The sequence below is a fragment of the Mya arenaria genome, chromosome 7 (assembly GCF_026914265.1).
Source record: "Mya arenaria isolate MELC-2E11 chromosome 7, ASM2691426v1".
NCBI classification, from domain to species: domain Eukaryota; kingdom Metazoa; phylum Mollusca; class Bivalvia; order Myida; family Myidae; genus Mya; species Mya arenaria.
The window spans coordinates 59,058,783-59,072,282 of record NC_069128.1 but is presented as its reverse complement, the minus strand read 5'-3'; the positions used below and the strand labels follow the sequence as shown (position 1 = coordinate 59,072,282).

The 13,500-nt window shown below is 34.0% G+C and overlaps 1 protein-coding gene across 2 annotated transcripts in view; it reads left to right on the top strand.

Annotated features, from left to right (window-relative positions):
- Positions 1–11,034, top strand: part of LOC128240368 (titin-like) — a 332,344-nt gene extending 321,310 nt beyond the window's left edge. For both annotated transcript variants that reach the window (XM_052956995.1, XM_052956996.1), the window contains 13 exons: positions 486–633; positions 988–1,188; positions 1,428–1,571; positions 1,927–2,099; positions 2,314–2,482; positions 4,290–4,364; positions 5,371–5,458; positions 5,918–6,118; positions 6,363–6,572; positions 6,740–6,871; positions 7,255–7,407; positions 8,088–8,211; positions 9,060–11,034. In XM_052956995.1, coding sequence (XP_052812955.1) covers positions 486–633; positions 988–1,188; positions 1,428–1,571; positions 1,927–2,099; positions 2,314–2,482; positions 4,290–4,364; positions 5,371–5,458; positions 5,918–6,118; positions 6,363–6,572; positions 6,740–6,871; positions 7,255–7,407; positions 8,088–8,211; positions 9,060–9,887 — 2,646 coding nt within the window. In that variant the 3' untranslated portion in view covers positions 9,888–11,034. The remainder of the gene's footprint in view (positions 1–485; positions 634–987; positions 1,189–1,427; positions 1,572–1,926; positions 2,100–2,313; positions 2,483–4,289; positions 4,365–5,370; positions 5,459–5,917; positions 6,119–6,362; positions 6,573–6,739; positions 6,872–7,254; positions 7,408–8,087; positions 8,212–9,059) is intronic.
- The last annotated feature ends 2,466 nt before the right edge of the window (positions 11,035–13,500 follow it).

Below are 13,500 nucleotides of genomic sequence, written 5' to 3'. Positions count from 1 at the left end.
TGTTGTGTCAATCACTCGGTAGTCAACTTAAATTACGGTGCAAAAAATATTGTCGGACAGATATGATAACATTATCACATATTGATAAAGCCAAGTCTTCGACAACATCGCAGGAATTTGCATAAAAAAATTTCAATTGATTAATATTTATAAAGATGAAATAACCTCCAAACCAACGAGTTTGTCCACAATCTTGCATCAGTAAATCATTGACAGTCTGGAATTTACATGAAATAAAGAATGACGATGGAAATGATAATGTGAGGGCTAAAAATGGATCTGGAATGAAGATATTTCAGCCAACCGGTATTAAATGCTTTGAATGTCAAAATTCAAAACTGAACATTATTAGCGATAACAGTTGAAGTGCAGACTAAATTTCATGTTAGGCAAGCGCACTCACTCAGAGTGACAACTTCTTGGGATTTATCATAAAAAATATTGAAATAAAAAATTTAAGACCAATTTTATCTTGACTTTTTCAGTCAAGCAAGTATTTACGGATGATGTACAATGATGACCACGCCCAGCTTGTGATTGACGAGATATTCTCGGAGGCTGAAGGGGAGTACACATGTACTGCAACAAACTCTGCCGGGTCAGCTAAAACATCGTGTAACCTGCTTGTCAAAGGTAATGGAATTATTTGAAAATTGATTTTGAAATTTCTCTTCTACTTGTGTAGGAATATTTAAGTTCTTAATCAGTAAGCTTAGGAGTAACCAGTACAAACAATGATTTTGATTATTGCCAATTTGAAAATAATGCCAAATTGATTTGGAATATTTTAGTAGGTTAAGTGTCAATGGAATTAATAGCTGTTTAATTATTTTTTTTTCACATGCCAAGAAGTACTTATATGTTTTACATGCTCTATGTAGGGGACAAAAGATGCTTTGACATTTCCTTGCATCTTGCTTAGTACTCCAAAGAAATCATTCGGACAAGCTGAACACCTATAATCATTCTGTGTAATTTGTTTCACAGAGCGAGTTAAGACGCCGGAAACCACAGATGACACCATAGACGAGCCATTTTCTCCAACCGCCACTCCACCCAAGATCTACAACATCTCGCCATCAGAGTTTGCCATCAAGCGCGGTGGCGCCATAGAGTTCAAGGCATCCTTCACCTCCGTTCCCCCCGGCACTGTCACATGGTGGAAAAACAAAGCACAAATCACATCAGGTATGGTATTACTTTTGGTTAAAATGCTATCTAGTTCGTATTGAGTGTAGGTTATTCATGTAAGCTCTGAATTTAAAAACAAAAAACATCTTTCTTTATTTCTTTTGAATTACTCTCATTTTTTTATGAGTCCTAGGAACTTAATAATTAATGTAAATGAAAGCAATAAATTATCCAAGATTTTAATTCAAAATGTATTTTATGGACAATTTAAGTATTTCTGTTTAACTTTTTTCCAGATAAGAGGTTAATGGTGACCACCAGTGAGCTGTTCAGTACATTGACGATCGAGGGAATCGAGCCGTCTGACGCAGGGAAGTTTGACATCACTGTTGAAAACAGGCTCGGCACGGACACCGCCTGCGCATACCTCGGAGTTGAAGGTTGGCACATGTGAAGTTTTTAATAAGATTAAAGTAATATATAAGTTTAGGAATATATCAGTAAATTTTACAATCAAACTAATTGAATAAACAATATTTGTCATACAAGTGTTTAACTGTATATTGGTGAAAATCCATATCAATTTTGTTATTTTTTTTACTATTTTTGAGATATTAATTCAATTTATAATTCAATGAGTAGACCACCTATTTATAAATATAGACATACTTCCTTTCATAGACTGATTCACTATGGGCCAATACGTGTTTTTCAGTAACACTGTTACTAAATATAGACATCCATTTCTATTTTCATATATATCTCTAAATATACACACCTTGCTTCTTGTTATAGATGTTCCACACCCGCCAGTGGGTCAACCATGGGTGAGCGATGTTACGTTGACAACAGCCACGTTGTCATGGTACGGCCCCGCGTACGATGGGGGATGCTCTGTTACTAATTACAGAGTTGAGATGTGTGACGCTGAGGAAGGAGAGTGGACTCTCGTTACGTCTAATTGTGTGGTAAAGATTTTTTTTCTATTTTTATTATAACTTTTGATAAAATTATTTATTTAGTCTTACTACATACTGAGATGTCAATAATATAAATCAGAAATAAGAAGTGGCGCCTTGTTTTTAATAAAATCACCCCCCAAAAATGATGCATTTGTAAGTAGATGCATCAGAGCACTTCAAAGAGTAAATACATCAGTTAACTAATGTCACCTCGTTACAGAGCACCACATGTAATATCGAGAAACTGCGAGCCCTCACGCCCTATTTCTTCCGAGTGTTTGCGGAAAACAAGCACGGGCTCAGTGCCCCATGCCAGACCCCTGATGTCACGGTGACCTCTGACAAACGACCTTCAGTTCTCATGCGGTTGCCTAGCACAGAGTCAGATGGTAAGCTTCCAATGTCAAGGTCGTTGCTATAGTGCCTCAGGTCAAAATATTGCTGTTGTATATTTTGATGCATTTTGATTTTAGTTTTTGCACTGTGGAAAAGACCATCACACAATAGTTTTTAAAACCCCAACATTTTAAGAATATGATTACCAGTAGACCTCATAAGTTTGCTTGTTTTAAATCAACAAAGCATGCGAACATATCACTTGAATACTGTCTGATTGCAACCTTATCTGTAAAGAACATTAAAATTTTGTATTAAGTGTTTAACAAAAATGCATATAGTTTTTGGCTTCATACTTCATTATGAATAGTGTATGATGAGCTCACAATGCTTTGACTGTTACCTGCGAAAATGGCGTAGTTTTAAGATCTTTTATTGTATGCTTTGCATAATGGTTGTAACGTCAGCATAATTATATGAATGCAAACATTGCTAAATGTAACTTGTGCACAAAATTGTGTTAAAAACATGTTTCCTTTTTCTTTCAATTGATCTGTGTTTGTGTGTGTGTGTTTTCCCTCAAGAGATTTATAGATGTGACAAAATATAGTTCCAATCAGTGGTAGTTAACTGTTTCTGGCGTTATTCTCTGCTGTCTTAGAAAAAATAGGATCTACATGCTCTGTACGGGATTACCATTAAAGAAGTGTTACTGTTTTTGTAAGCTCCGCTTGAAAAGAAAGGGTTGGTTTAAGTTTTCGCGGAAGACTTTTTTGTTCCATAGACTGAAATTGTTGCAATAACGTCTTTAAATATTGGCCTTTTAAATGTTTACTTTAATTGCCTGAAATAAGAGAAAATGTAATGATTTAATTATCTAATACTTCTTATAAATGCTCCAATTATTTACTTTTTGGAAGGAAAGAGGACTTAAATTCAAGACAAAACAATGTTACAGAGCATATTATAGACAAAAGTAGTTCCCCTAGAATAGCATAGACGACAATACTAACCCTAAGTAATTATCAGAAGAAAAACAGTTATTTTAGACTGATCTGAAAACAATGAAAAACGATATAGATGTTAATGAAATGTTAACATGTTGCACAGCATTAGAGCATGATTATTGCAATATAGTTTTCATGCAAGTTTTCATGCAAGCATGTATACAGTTGCTTGTAAATATATATTGATATAATTTATATAACTGTTGTAAAATATAGTTAGCGCTAAAATTGCACTTCACTGTCTTGTTTACATAGGTCATCTGATTATTATTTCACAAACAATGGGGTAGATTCGCAGTGGTTAATTTTTAGTGCCGCAAATTCATTTTTGAAATATAATTAAGCTTCAATAAAATACAAATGTATAGACCTATTAATTAAATGAAATGAATCAAAAAGTATATGATAATTATCAATAGAGTCTGGCCTGACTGTAAGCGTTAATGTTAGTTGAAACAATGCTTATATGACTTTAAAAATTACATACTAAGCACAAATCACAATGAGATACTACTAATAAGTCAATGAGTTAAGTCACATGACCATAGTTTAAAGTCACATGACCATGAGTTAAGCCACTTGACCATAGTTTTAAATCTCATGCCAATCAATTAAGTCACATGTCCATAGTTTAAAGTCACATGACCGTGAGTTAAGCCACTTGACCATAGTTTTAAATCTCATGTCAATCAATTAAGTCACATGACCATAGTTTAAAGTCACATGACAAGGAGTTAAGCCACTTGACCATAGTTTTAAGTCACATGACTGTAACCTACGTTGCATGAACAGTGTGTTGCCATGACAGCGGCCCAGTGTATTTGAGTGTGTCTCCACCTATCACGTGTTACAGATGTGTTTACGCACGAGACTAACGATCCTGTAACTCCAATGTCTGAGTACGGCCTAGTTTCCCCCCTTTCCCCAGGTATGTACTCTTCACTTTTCATTGGTGATTTCTTCTCTCTCTTATTAACAGTTGTTTCTTTAATCAGAACTTAAAATTCCATAATTAGAGGATAATTATTTAGACTATAATAACATAGTTATTGTCTTCAAATTTGCAGACAAATGCTTTGTTTTCCAAGTAATTGTGTTTCTTTACTTATTTTGACTTATTTTCGAATTTACAAAAAATACTTGGGTGTTGTTTTACAGTGGCCTCTCTAAGTGACCTTGAACTTTCCGGTAAACATTATTATCACTGAACTTTGACCCAGTGCACTTGCAAAATGGGGAAAAATGGATTACAAAAAATATTTTGAAATGCAATGCAATGGCTTTGTCTATTTCCTATTTTTTTTAAACTTGTGCTTTTTGTACAATATAACTGTATAATCCTGCTATGGTGCACAGTATTTTAATTCAGCAGCAGAGTGCATATTGAATGATTTTTGTGATGTGGTTGATGAAATATTATATTTTTTCTCCTTCCATTTATATAATGAATACAGCTTTTTGATTGGTTGTTTTTCCAGTTTCAGGAGATGATAGTTTGGTGGTACACATAACATGTTTTAGCTAGATTATAGTACTAATGCAAATATATGGTTTTACCTGTTATATACATATCTTTTCAAATTAAGTGTATCACTCTATATATATCTATAGCATTATGATAGGTATAGTTTTTAACAACAAGATGGCCAAAAATCCAAATGATCTTTTATTCATATATATTTGAAAATATGATAGAAAACAGTTTATTTAACTGAAAAATGTTCCTGTTTGGTGTTTGTTTTTGAAATTAATCAGAAACAAATGGTAAGATCAAGTTCAAAAAAATAATTATTCTATTTCAACAAATTTTGATAAAGGAAATTTTGTCAACATGAAATATGTTAGCAAGTCTTTTTAAAGTATGTGTCAATATAATACTTAAAGCAACATTTTATTGTTAGATTTGCTGATAAGCAGTGTGGCTCTTGTTTCAGACGAAGCCTCATTTGAACATCGGGAGGTTACGATCTACCCAACCAATTCATTTGATACCCTCTACAACACCATGGAGGAAGTTGGAAAGTAAGAATGACATTTTGGCACTCCATGCAATCATTTAATTGACAATTTGCAACTGACAATTTTTCAATACCATAATTTACAATTTGTAAAAGTTTGATTTACAATTTGCAATATTCTAATTGACAATTTGCAATAATTTAATCAATTTGCTTTTTTTTAAAATGGCATTGTGTCTATGAATGTATCCTAGTCTTCTTTTCATTATTCACCTGACCAAGTTATCCCATGAACTTTATGTTCTGTTATAAACACGAATAAGGATTCAATTTCTTGAGTTGTGTCCCCTTGACCAACTTAGAACAAACTATGTGCTTTGGAATCCCTGTACAGACTGGCCATGATAAAAAGAAGATCCTCATATTTAAGAGCTTTTCACAGATCTGTATCTCTGGCAGAGAGGTTGTAAAATGATAAATAACACTGATTTTGACTGATTTATATTCATTTTTGCTATTGCAGAGGAAAGTTTGGTAATGTCTACAAATGCGAGGAGAAGTCAACCGGTAAAATCTGGGCGGCAAAGATGATAAAATGTCGCGAGGCGGAGAAGAAAAAGATACACCTGGAGATCGAGATAATGAACCAATTGAAACACCCGAAGATCCTCATGCTGTGGGATGCCTTCGAGGCCCCGCGGAAGATGATCCTCGTCATGGAATAGTGAGTAGAGTTAGCTTTTAGATATATATAATTTGTAGTAACATTAATTTAATTTAGCTTGATGAAGAAGGCTAACAGCTTGTTGATATTAATTTAATACCTTAGTTTTATGGACTGAATTTGTTTGTTTTAATTTATGTTTTTCTTCTCTAGTCTATGTTGTTAAAAAGGTGTCAATTTTACATTTTTTGTTGATTAATAATTCTGATGCATAATTATATTGTCAATCTTTACCTTATTTCAGTATTGGAGGTGGAGAACTGTTTGAGCGAATCCTCGATGACGACTGCGACCTGTTGGAGCGTGACTGTATCCAGTTTATGCGACAGATTTGCGATGCAGTCCACTACATGCACTCCCGTAACATACTTCACCTCGATCTTAAGCCGGAAAATGTCCTGTGTATCAAGAACGAATCAAACAAGATCAAGATCATCGACTTTGGGCTCGCAAGGTTGGTTAATGACTTAAGTCTGGCAAGGTGGGTTTTCAAACTAGGGCTCACAAGTTTGGTCAATAAATTTAAATATATACCAAAGACGATAAAAGTTTGGTTCAAATTTTCGCGATATATTTCCTCATCGTTTATTTGAAAATAATGCTGACCCCCTTTGACTTCAGGTATTATGAAAAAGGGGAGAGTGTGCGTGTGTTGTTCGGTACCCCGGAGTTCATTGCCCCTGAGGTTGTGAACTATGATGAGATCGGTTTTACCACGGACATGTGGAGTGTGGGTGTCATCTGCTATGTGCTGTAAGTTATGTTATGTTGTTTTTTTTGTAACAAAAACTTTCCAAGTTAATATTGTTGTCATCATCGTTATCTTATTCCTCGTTGTAGAAATGTGACCCATGATATGGACAAAGGAGATATGAATTCTATAATGATGTATTTGAATATGAAATTGCTATATTGATGTATTTGGATATGAAATTGCTATATTGATGTATTTGGATATGAAATTGCTATAATGATGTATTTGGATATGAAATTGCTATAATGATGTATTTGGATATGAAATTGCTATATTGATGTATTTGGATATGAAATTGCTATATTGATGTATTTGGATATGAAATTGCTATATTGATGTATTTGGATATGAAATTGCTATAATGATGTATTTGATATTACAGACTGACAGGATTTTCACCATTTATGGGTGACAGTGACGCTGAGACCCTCGCTAACGTGACGCATGGAGAGTATGATATGGACGAAGAAGACTTCCAGGGCATTTCCCAGGACGGGAAAGACTACATCAACAGTCTGCTCGTGAAGAACAAACAGTAAGTCAAACATAGACCACCAGCAGATCCATAGACCAAGAGCAAATCCGTAGACCAATAGCTGATCTGTAGATCAATAGCTGATCTGTAGATCAATAGCAGATCTGTAGATCACAAGCAAAAATATTGAGATCACTAGCAGATATGAAGATCACTAGCAAATATGTAGCTCACTAGCAGATCCATAGATCACTAGCAGATCTGTAGATCACTAGCAGATCCTTAGATCACTAGCAGATCCGTAGATCACTAGTAGATCCAGGGGTTGCCACAATAGTATACCAGTAGTTTAAGCTCAATATTTACAACCTTGAAACAATAGGATACAGTACGAGTAATACTATTACATAAGAAACTACAGGGACAAGCCCAGTAGCCAAAAATTTAGGACTTGTAATTGCAGTACAAAAAATAATCAATAATTCAAAGATTTAGTGCAAGACTGTCGTAATGCCTGCTATTTCTATAATGAGTGACAACTGTCTTGAACTAAGCGGAAATATTATACCAGAGTGTATGTTTTAAATACAAACAGGCTCATAATGTGCTGAAGGAGAAAGTGTCTTTTTTGGTGTGTTATAATGCAACTATCAAAACGCGCACATAGCATTACAATTAACTTAATTATGACGTACAGTTTGTGATTGTTACTCATGACAAATATTGAATGCATTTTTCAGGAAGCGCCTCACAAGCGTCCAGGCCTTGGAGCATCCATGGTTGGCTGAAGATGCAGCGCGCTTGAAAAACCGCAAAATCAACACGAAAAACCTCAAACGCTTTATGGCGCGCAGGAAATGGCAGGTTTGTACATGTATAAATATAATATACTGTAAATTTCTTAATAGGTAGAACAGAGGAAAAAAGAAATTAATGAATTAATTGTTCATGCAACAATACTAGTTTCTTTTAACAAGTTTATGTTTCTGATGTACATGTTTGCTTGCAATTTTATTACCGGGTAAGCCATCCCAGATTGCTTATAATGTTAAATTTTGGTATCATTAAAAACGGAATGAATACTGATTACATAAATTTATAGGTAAAATGAATAAAAAAATAATCTAAATGAAGTTATTGTAGTTTGAATACTTCCTCTATATTTCAACTGAAATCACACATGAACTGATTTTTTAAATCATCACATTGAAGGCCAAAAAGTTCCAATTCTGATTTCAGTATAGTACCGGTAAACCTAAATTTTTCTACCAGAATTCCTTTTTAAATGATAACAAAATAACATGGGGTCATCAGGTACACATAAATCACGTTCTTGTACTCTGGACACTATGAGAGAACATACCCTGCAAAAATTAAAAAAAAAAAGAAATTTGAACACACATTTTTTATCTTAAAGTGTTTTCATTTTACAAACTTTCTCAAGACTGGTTATTTGGTTACATCAGTAAATAAAAAAAATCATGTTTTACATTCATTCATTTTATTAAAATAGTTTTGTTGATTTGCCAGAGTAATTAGCATTGAGGTTTATTTCAAAATGAAAAAGCTTTTTGTGCCTTCTGCTTGTTTCTGTTTTGCTAGACATTGTTGTGTTTGTTTTGCTAGATTTCGACAGTTTCCATAAGTCATCATTTACTGCATGTCTATAAATAAGTAGAGTGGTGACGGTTTTGTTTTGTGGTATTTTGCAGAAAACTGGGAATGCTATCCGTGCTTTGGGGCGTATTACCTCCTTTCAGAAGATGCTCAAGGGTAACAACTCTTCCTCTGCTTCCTCCTCCTGTTCCTCGGGTCAGGGGTCACAATCTAGCTCCAATAGTGCTTCCCTGGGATCACAGAGTACACTTATTGATGCTAAAAATAACTCTCAGTCTAAATATAGTTCAAATTCTTTAAAGGACCAATCAAATGAGACAGAGGGCAGGTCAGCCAATCAGGACAAAGGTCATGTGAAGTTGACCAATGAAAAGATGGTGCAATCATCTAATCTGTCCAATGAAAATATAGGACTTGTGAAAAAGTTTTCTGACATGGACTTAAGTACAATTAAAGAAACTGTTGACATCAACTCCAACAGTGATTCTCAAAAATTAAACTGTTTAAACTCTGCCGATGTTGAAGATCGAAAAGAAATATCTGGAAATGGTATAGATTCCAGGAAACCTGTAGATTCATGCCAAGACTGTGTCAATCAACAATCCATCAACCATTCCCAAACATCTAACAAATCTCATCCAACATTCACAAAGGAAATGATAGACTCAAAAGCCTTCCCGGGCGATGTCATAAGATTCGACATAGCTTACAGTGCAGACGCAAATACAACAGTTACTTGGTTCTTTGAGGATGAGATTTTATCAGAAGATGACCGACACAGTATTCAAAAAAGCAATAATAATTGCTCGTTAATTATAAAAGACGTCTGCGAGGAAGATGATGGGGATTATAGCTGCAACATCAAGAATCCTCATGGAGAAGCGACATGTACTGCTGAACTCATTGTATATGGTGCATTATGAACTGATACCATCTGGATTATTGTATTCAAACCGTTTATGTACCATGTAATTGGAGTTCTCTCTTATAAGATATCCAATAATTTCGAATTCGTAAACTTTGACTGATTTATCATGTTCAAAGTTTGCTTGAGTTCATTTAATTAAAATACTCACATGGTTGAGTGTTTGTCATCAAGGCATGACAATGCCAAAAGATCATTATGATTATGAGGTGATGAGGTGTAAATTGATCTCTCTGAGCCAATCAGATTTGAGGATCCACCTGATGGTAATTTTAACCAATTAAAAACAGTCCAGTATTAACTGTTGACTGTGATGCGACAACCAATCAAGACCCACAGATTATGACAAAATATATAATCTTAGCTCAAAGCCTCATAGCCTTAGTTTGTAGTTATAGGTCATGATAATTTTCATTAGCCCAGCCAAAATGAAACAATCTATAAACTTTAAAAAGAAATGCTTCGATCAATATAAAATTATACTTATCAGAAAAGAAAATTTTAAGGTAATATAATATCATGTATTAAACAACAATCTGGATTGAAATGAATCAAGATGAAGACTATTTTGGCTTTTGATAAATTATCATGGTTAAGTTTCTTTACAGTGTATGATATGTACATGATTGTATTTGCCTCTGAAATGCTCGGTAACTTTTCTTGGCAATACCAACTCAAACATGAAATTTTCTGCCCCTGTTTTCATTATGCATCGTGTAACAAAATTTCATGTTTTCTTGGTTTTATTGCCATTTTTCGATATTTCGATCCTCACTGTGTAACCCTGACGAGCATTTCAAAGAAAAATGAATTCAGCTGTATGTGCAATTTTTAATGATTTTTTTTATATATAAAATGTAGATAATTGTTATTTTTTTTGTTATTGTTTCAGATATGTTAGTTGTATATACTATGTAATTTTCTATATTTATTGTTAGTTGTCTTTCACTAGGGATATTCAAGAAGCAACAGCATTTATAACAATTTTATGTGTAAAAAAGTTTTTTTAACACATAGTTATTTTGTTTCTAATACACACAACAACGATGTTTTGATTTTGCTGTTGTGAAACCTTGTAATAACTTGTATTTAAACAGCTGCGTACACTGTATTTAAACTTTGTTTTGAATAAACCATATAAATAACTTGTTTTTTTTTTTTATATTTAGCTTGTTTGATTTTTAAAAAGTTGTCCACTTCATAGTGTCATCAAAGTTAAGCAAGAACCATAGCTCAACAACCTTTCAAGAATGTTTTCACATGAAACTTAGTATACACATGTTACCCATGACAAATTGAGTTATGCATGCCCTTATCTCTGGCTCTGATAATGAAAGAGTTATGCTCCTTGATTGCTGGAGAAAAATGGATAGGTGTTACTGTACAATAAGGTTTAAAAAATGGTAATAACAAAGATTCAATTTAACAGGATAACTTCACACAAAGGATTCGAATAACATGTGTGTTCTTGCACTAATTTGCAAATATCTAACATAAGCTAATACTAAGATGCAATTTACATAGGGGTTCTTACACAAAGTTGCAATTAATCCAGGTGTTCTTACACTAAGTTGCAATTAATCCAGGTGTTCTTACACTAAGGTTCAATTAATCCAGGTGTTCTTACACTAAGATGCAATTTACCTTGGTGTTCATACACTAAGATACAATTTACCAAGGTCTTGCACTTATATACAAATTACCAGTGAGTTCTTACACTAAGATGCAAACTACCAGTGAGTTCTAACACTAAGATGCAAACTACCAGTGAGTTCTTACACTAAGATGCAAACTACCAGTGAGTTCTCACACTAAGATGCAAATTACCAGTGAGTTCTTACACTAAGATGCAAACTACCAGTGAGTTCTAACACTAATATGCAAATTACCAGTGAGTTCTTACACTAATATGCAAATTACCAGTAAGTTCTAACACTAAGATGCAAACTACCAGTGAGTTCTAACACTAATATGCAAATTACCAGTGAGTTCTAACACTAATATGCAAATTACCAGTGAGTTCTTACACTAAGATGCAAACTACCAGTGAGTTCTAACACTAATATGCAAATTACCAGTGAGTTCTTACACTAATATGCAAATTACCAGTAAGTTCTAACACTAAGATGCAAACTACCAGTGAGTTCTAACACTAAGATGCAAAATACCAGTGAGTTCTTACACTAATATGCAAATTACCAGTAAGTTCTAACACTAAGATGCAAACTACCAGTGAGTTCTAACACTAAGATGCAAACTACCAGTGAGTTCTTACACTAAGATGCAAAATACCAGTGTGTTCTAACACTATGATGCAAAATACCAGTGAGTTCTAACACTATGATGCAAAATACCAGTGTGTTCTAACACTAAGATGCAAAATACCAGTGAGTTCTAACACTAAGATGCAAATTACCAGTGTGTTCTTACACTAAGAAGCAGACTACCAGTGAGTTTTAACACTAAGATGCAAATTACCAGTGTGTTCTTACACTAAGAAGCAGACTACCAGTGAGTTTTAACACTAAGATGCAAATTACCAGTGAGTTCTTACACTAAGATGCAAAATACCAGTGGGTTCTTACACTAAGATGCAAATTACTAGAGTGTTTTCTTGCACTAATATGCAAATAAGCAGTGTATTCTTACAGTAAGATGCAAATTACCAGTTATTCTTACAGTAATATGCAAATAACCAGTGTGTTCTTACACTTAGACGCAAATTACCAGTGTTCTTTACACTATGATACAAATTGACTGCAGGCTCTCACACTAAATGCAAAATTACCAGAGTGTTAAACCACTAAGATGCAAATTACCTGTATGTTCTTACACACAGATGCACAATTGCTGGAGTGTTCTTGCATTAAGATCCAAATTACCAGTGTGTCTTCACATGAAGATGCAAATTATCTGAGGGTTCCCACACTAAGAGGCACATTACCAGAGTGTCTTTGCTATAATATGCAAATTACCAGGTTTTTCTTTTACTAAAGATGAACATTACCAGTGTTCTTACACTAAGATAAAATCCTGAATGTTCGTACACTAAGATGCAAATTGCCAGAGTGTCTTTGCAATAAGATGCAAATTACCAGGTTTTTCTTTTACTAAAAATGAACATTACCAGTGTTCTAACACAAAGATAAAATCCTGAATGTTCTTACACTAAGATGCAAATTACCAGAGTGTTCTTGCATTATGATGCACATTAACAATGTGTTCATGCACTAAGATGCAAATTACCATAGTATTCTTGCAGTATGATGCAGATTTACAATGTGTTCTTACACTAAGATGCAAATTACCAGAGTGTTCTTGCACTATGATGCACATTAACAATGTGTTCTTACACTAAGATGCAAATTACCTGAGGGTTCCCACACTAAATTGCAAACTACCAGAATGTTCTTTCACTTAGACGCAAATACCAGTGTGTTCTTACATTAAGATGCATAATTACCTGAGTGTTCCCACACTTAGATGCAAATAACCAGCTTTTTTTTTACTAAGACGCAAAAACCAGTGTGTTCTTATACTAAGATGCAAATTACCAATGTGTTCTAGCAATATGATGCAAATAACCAATGTGTTCTAACACTAAGTTGCAA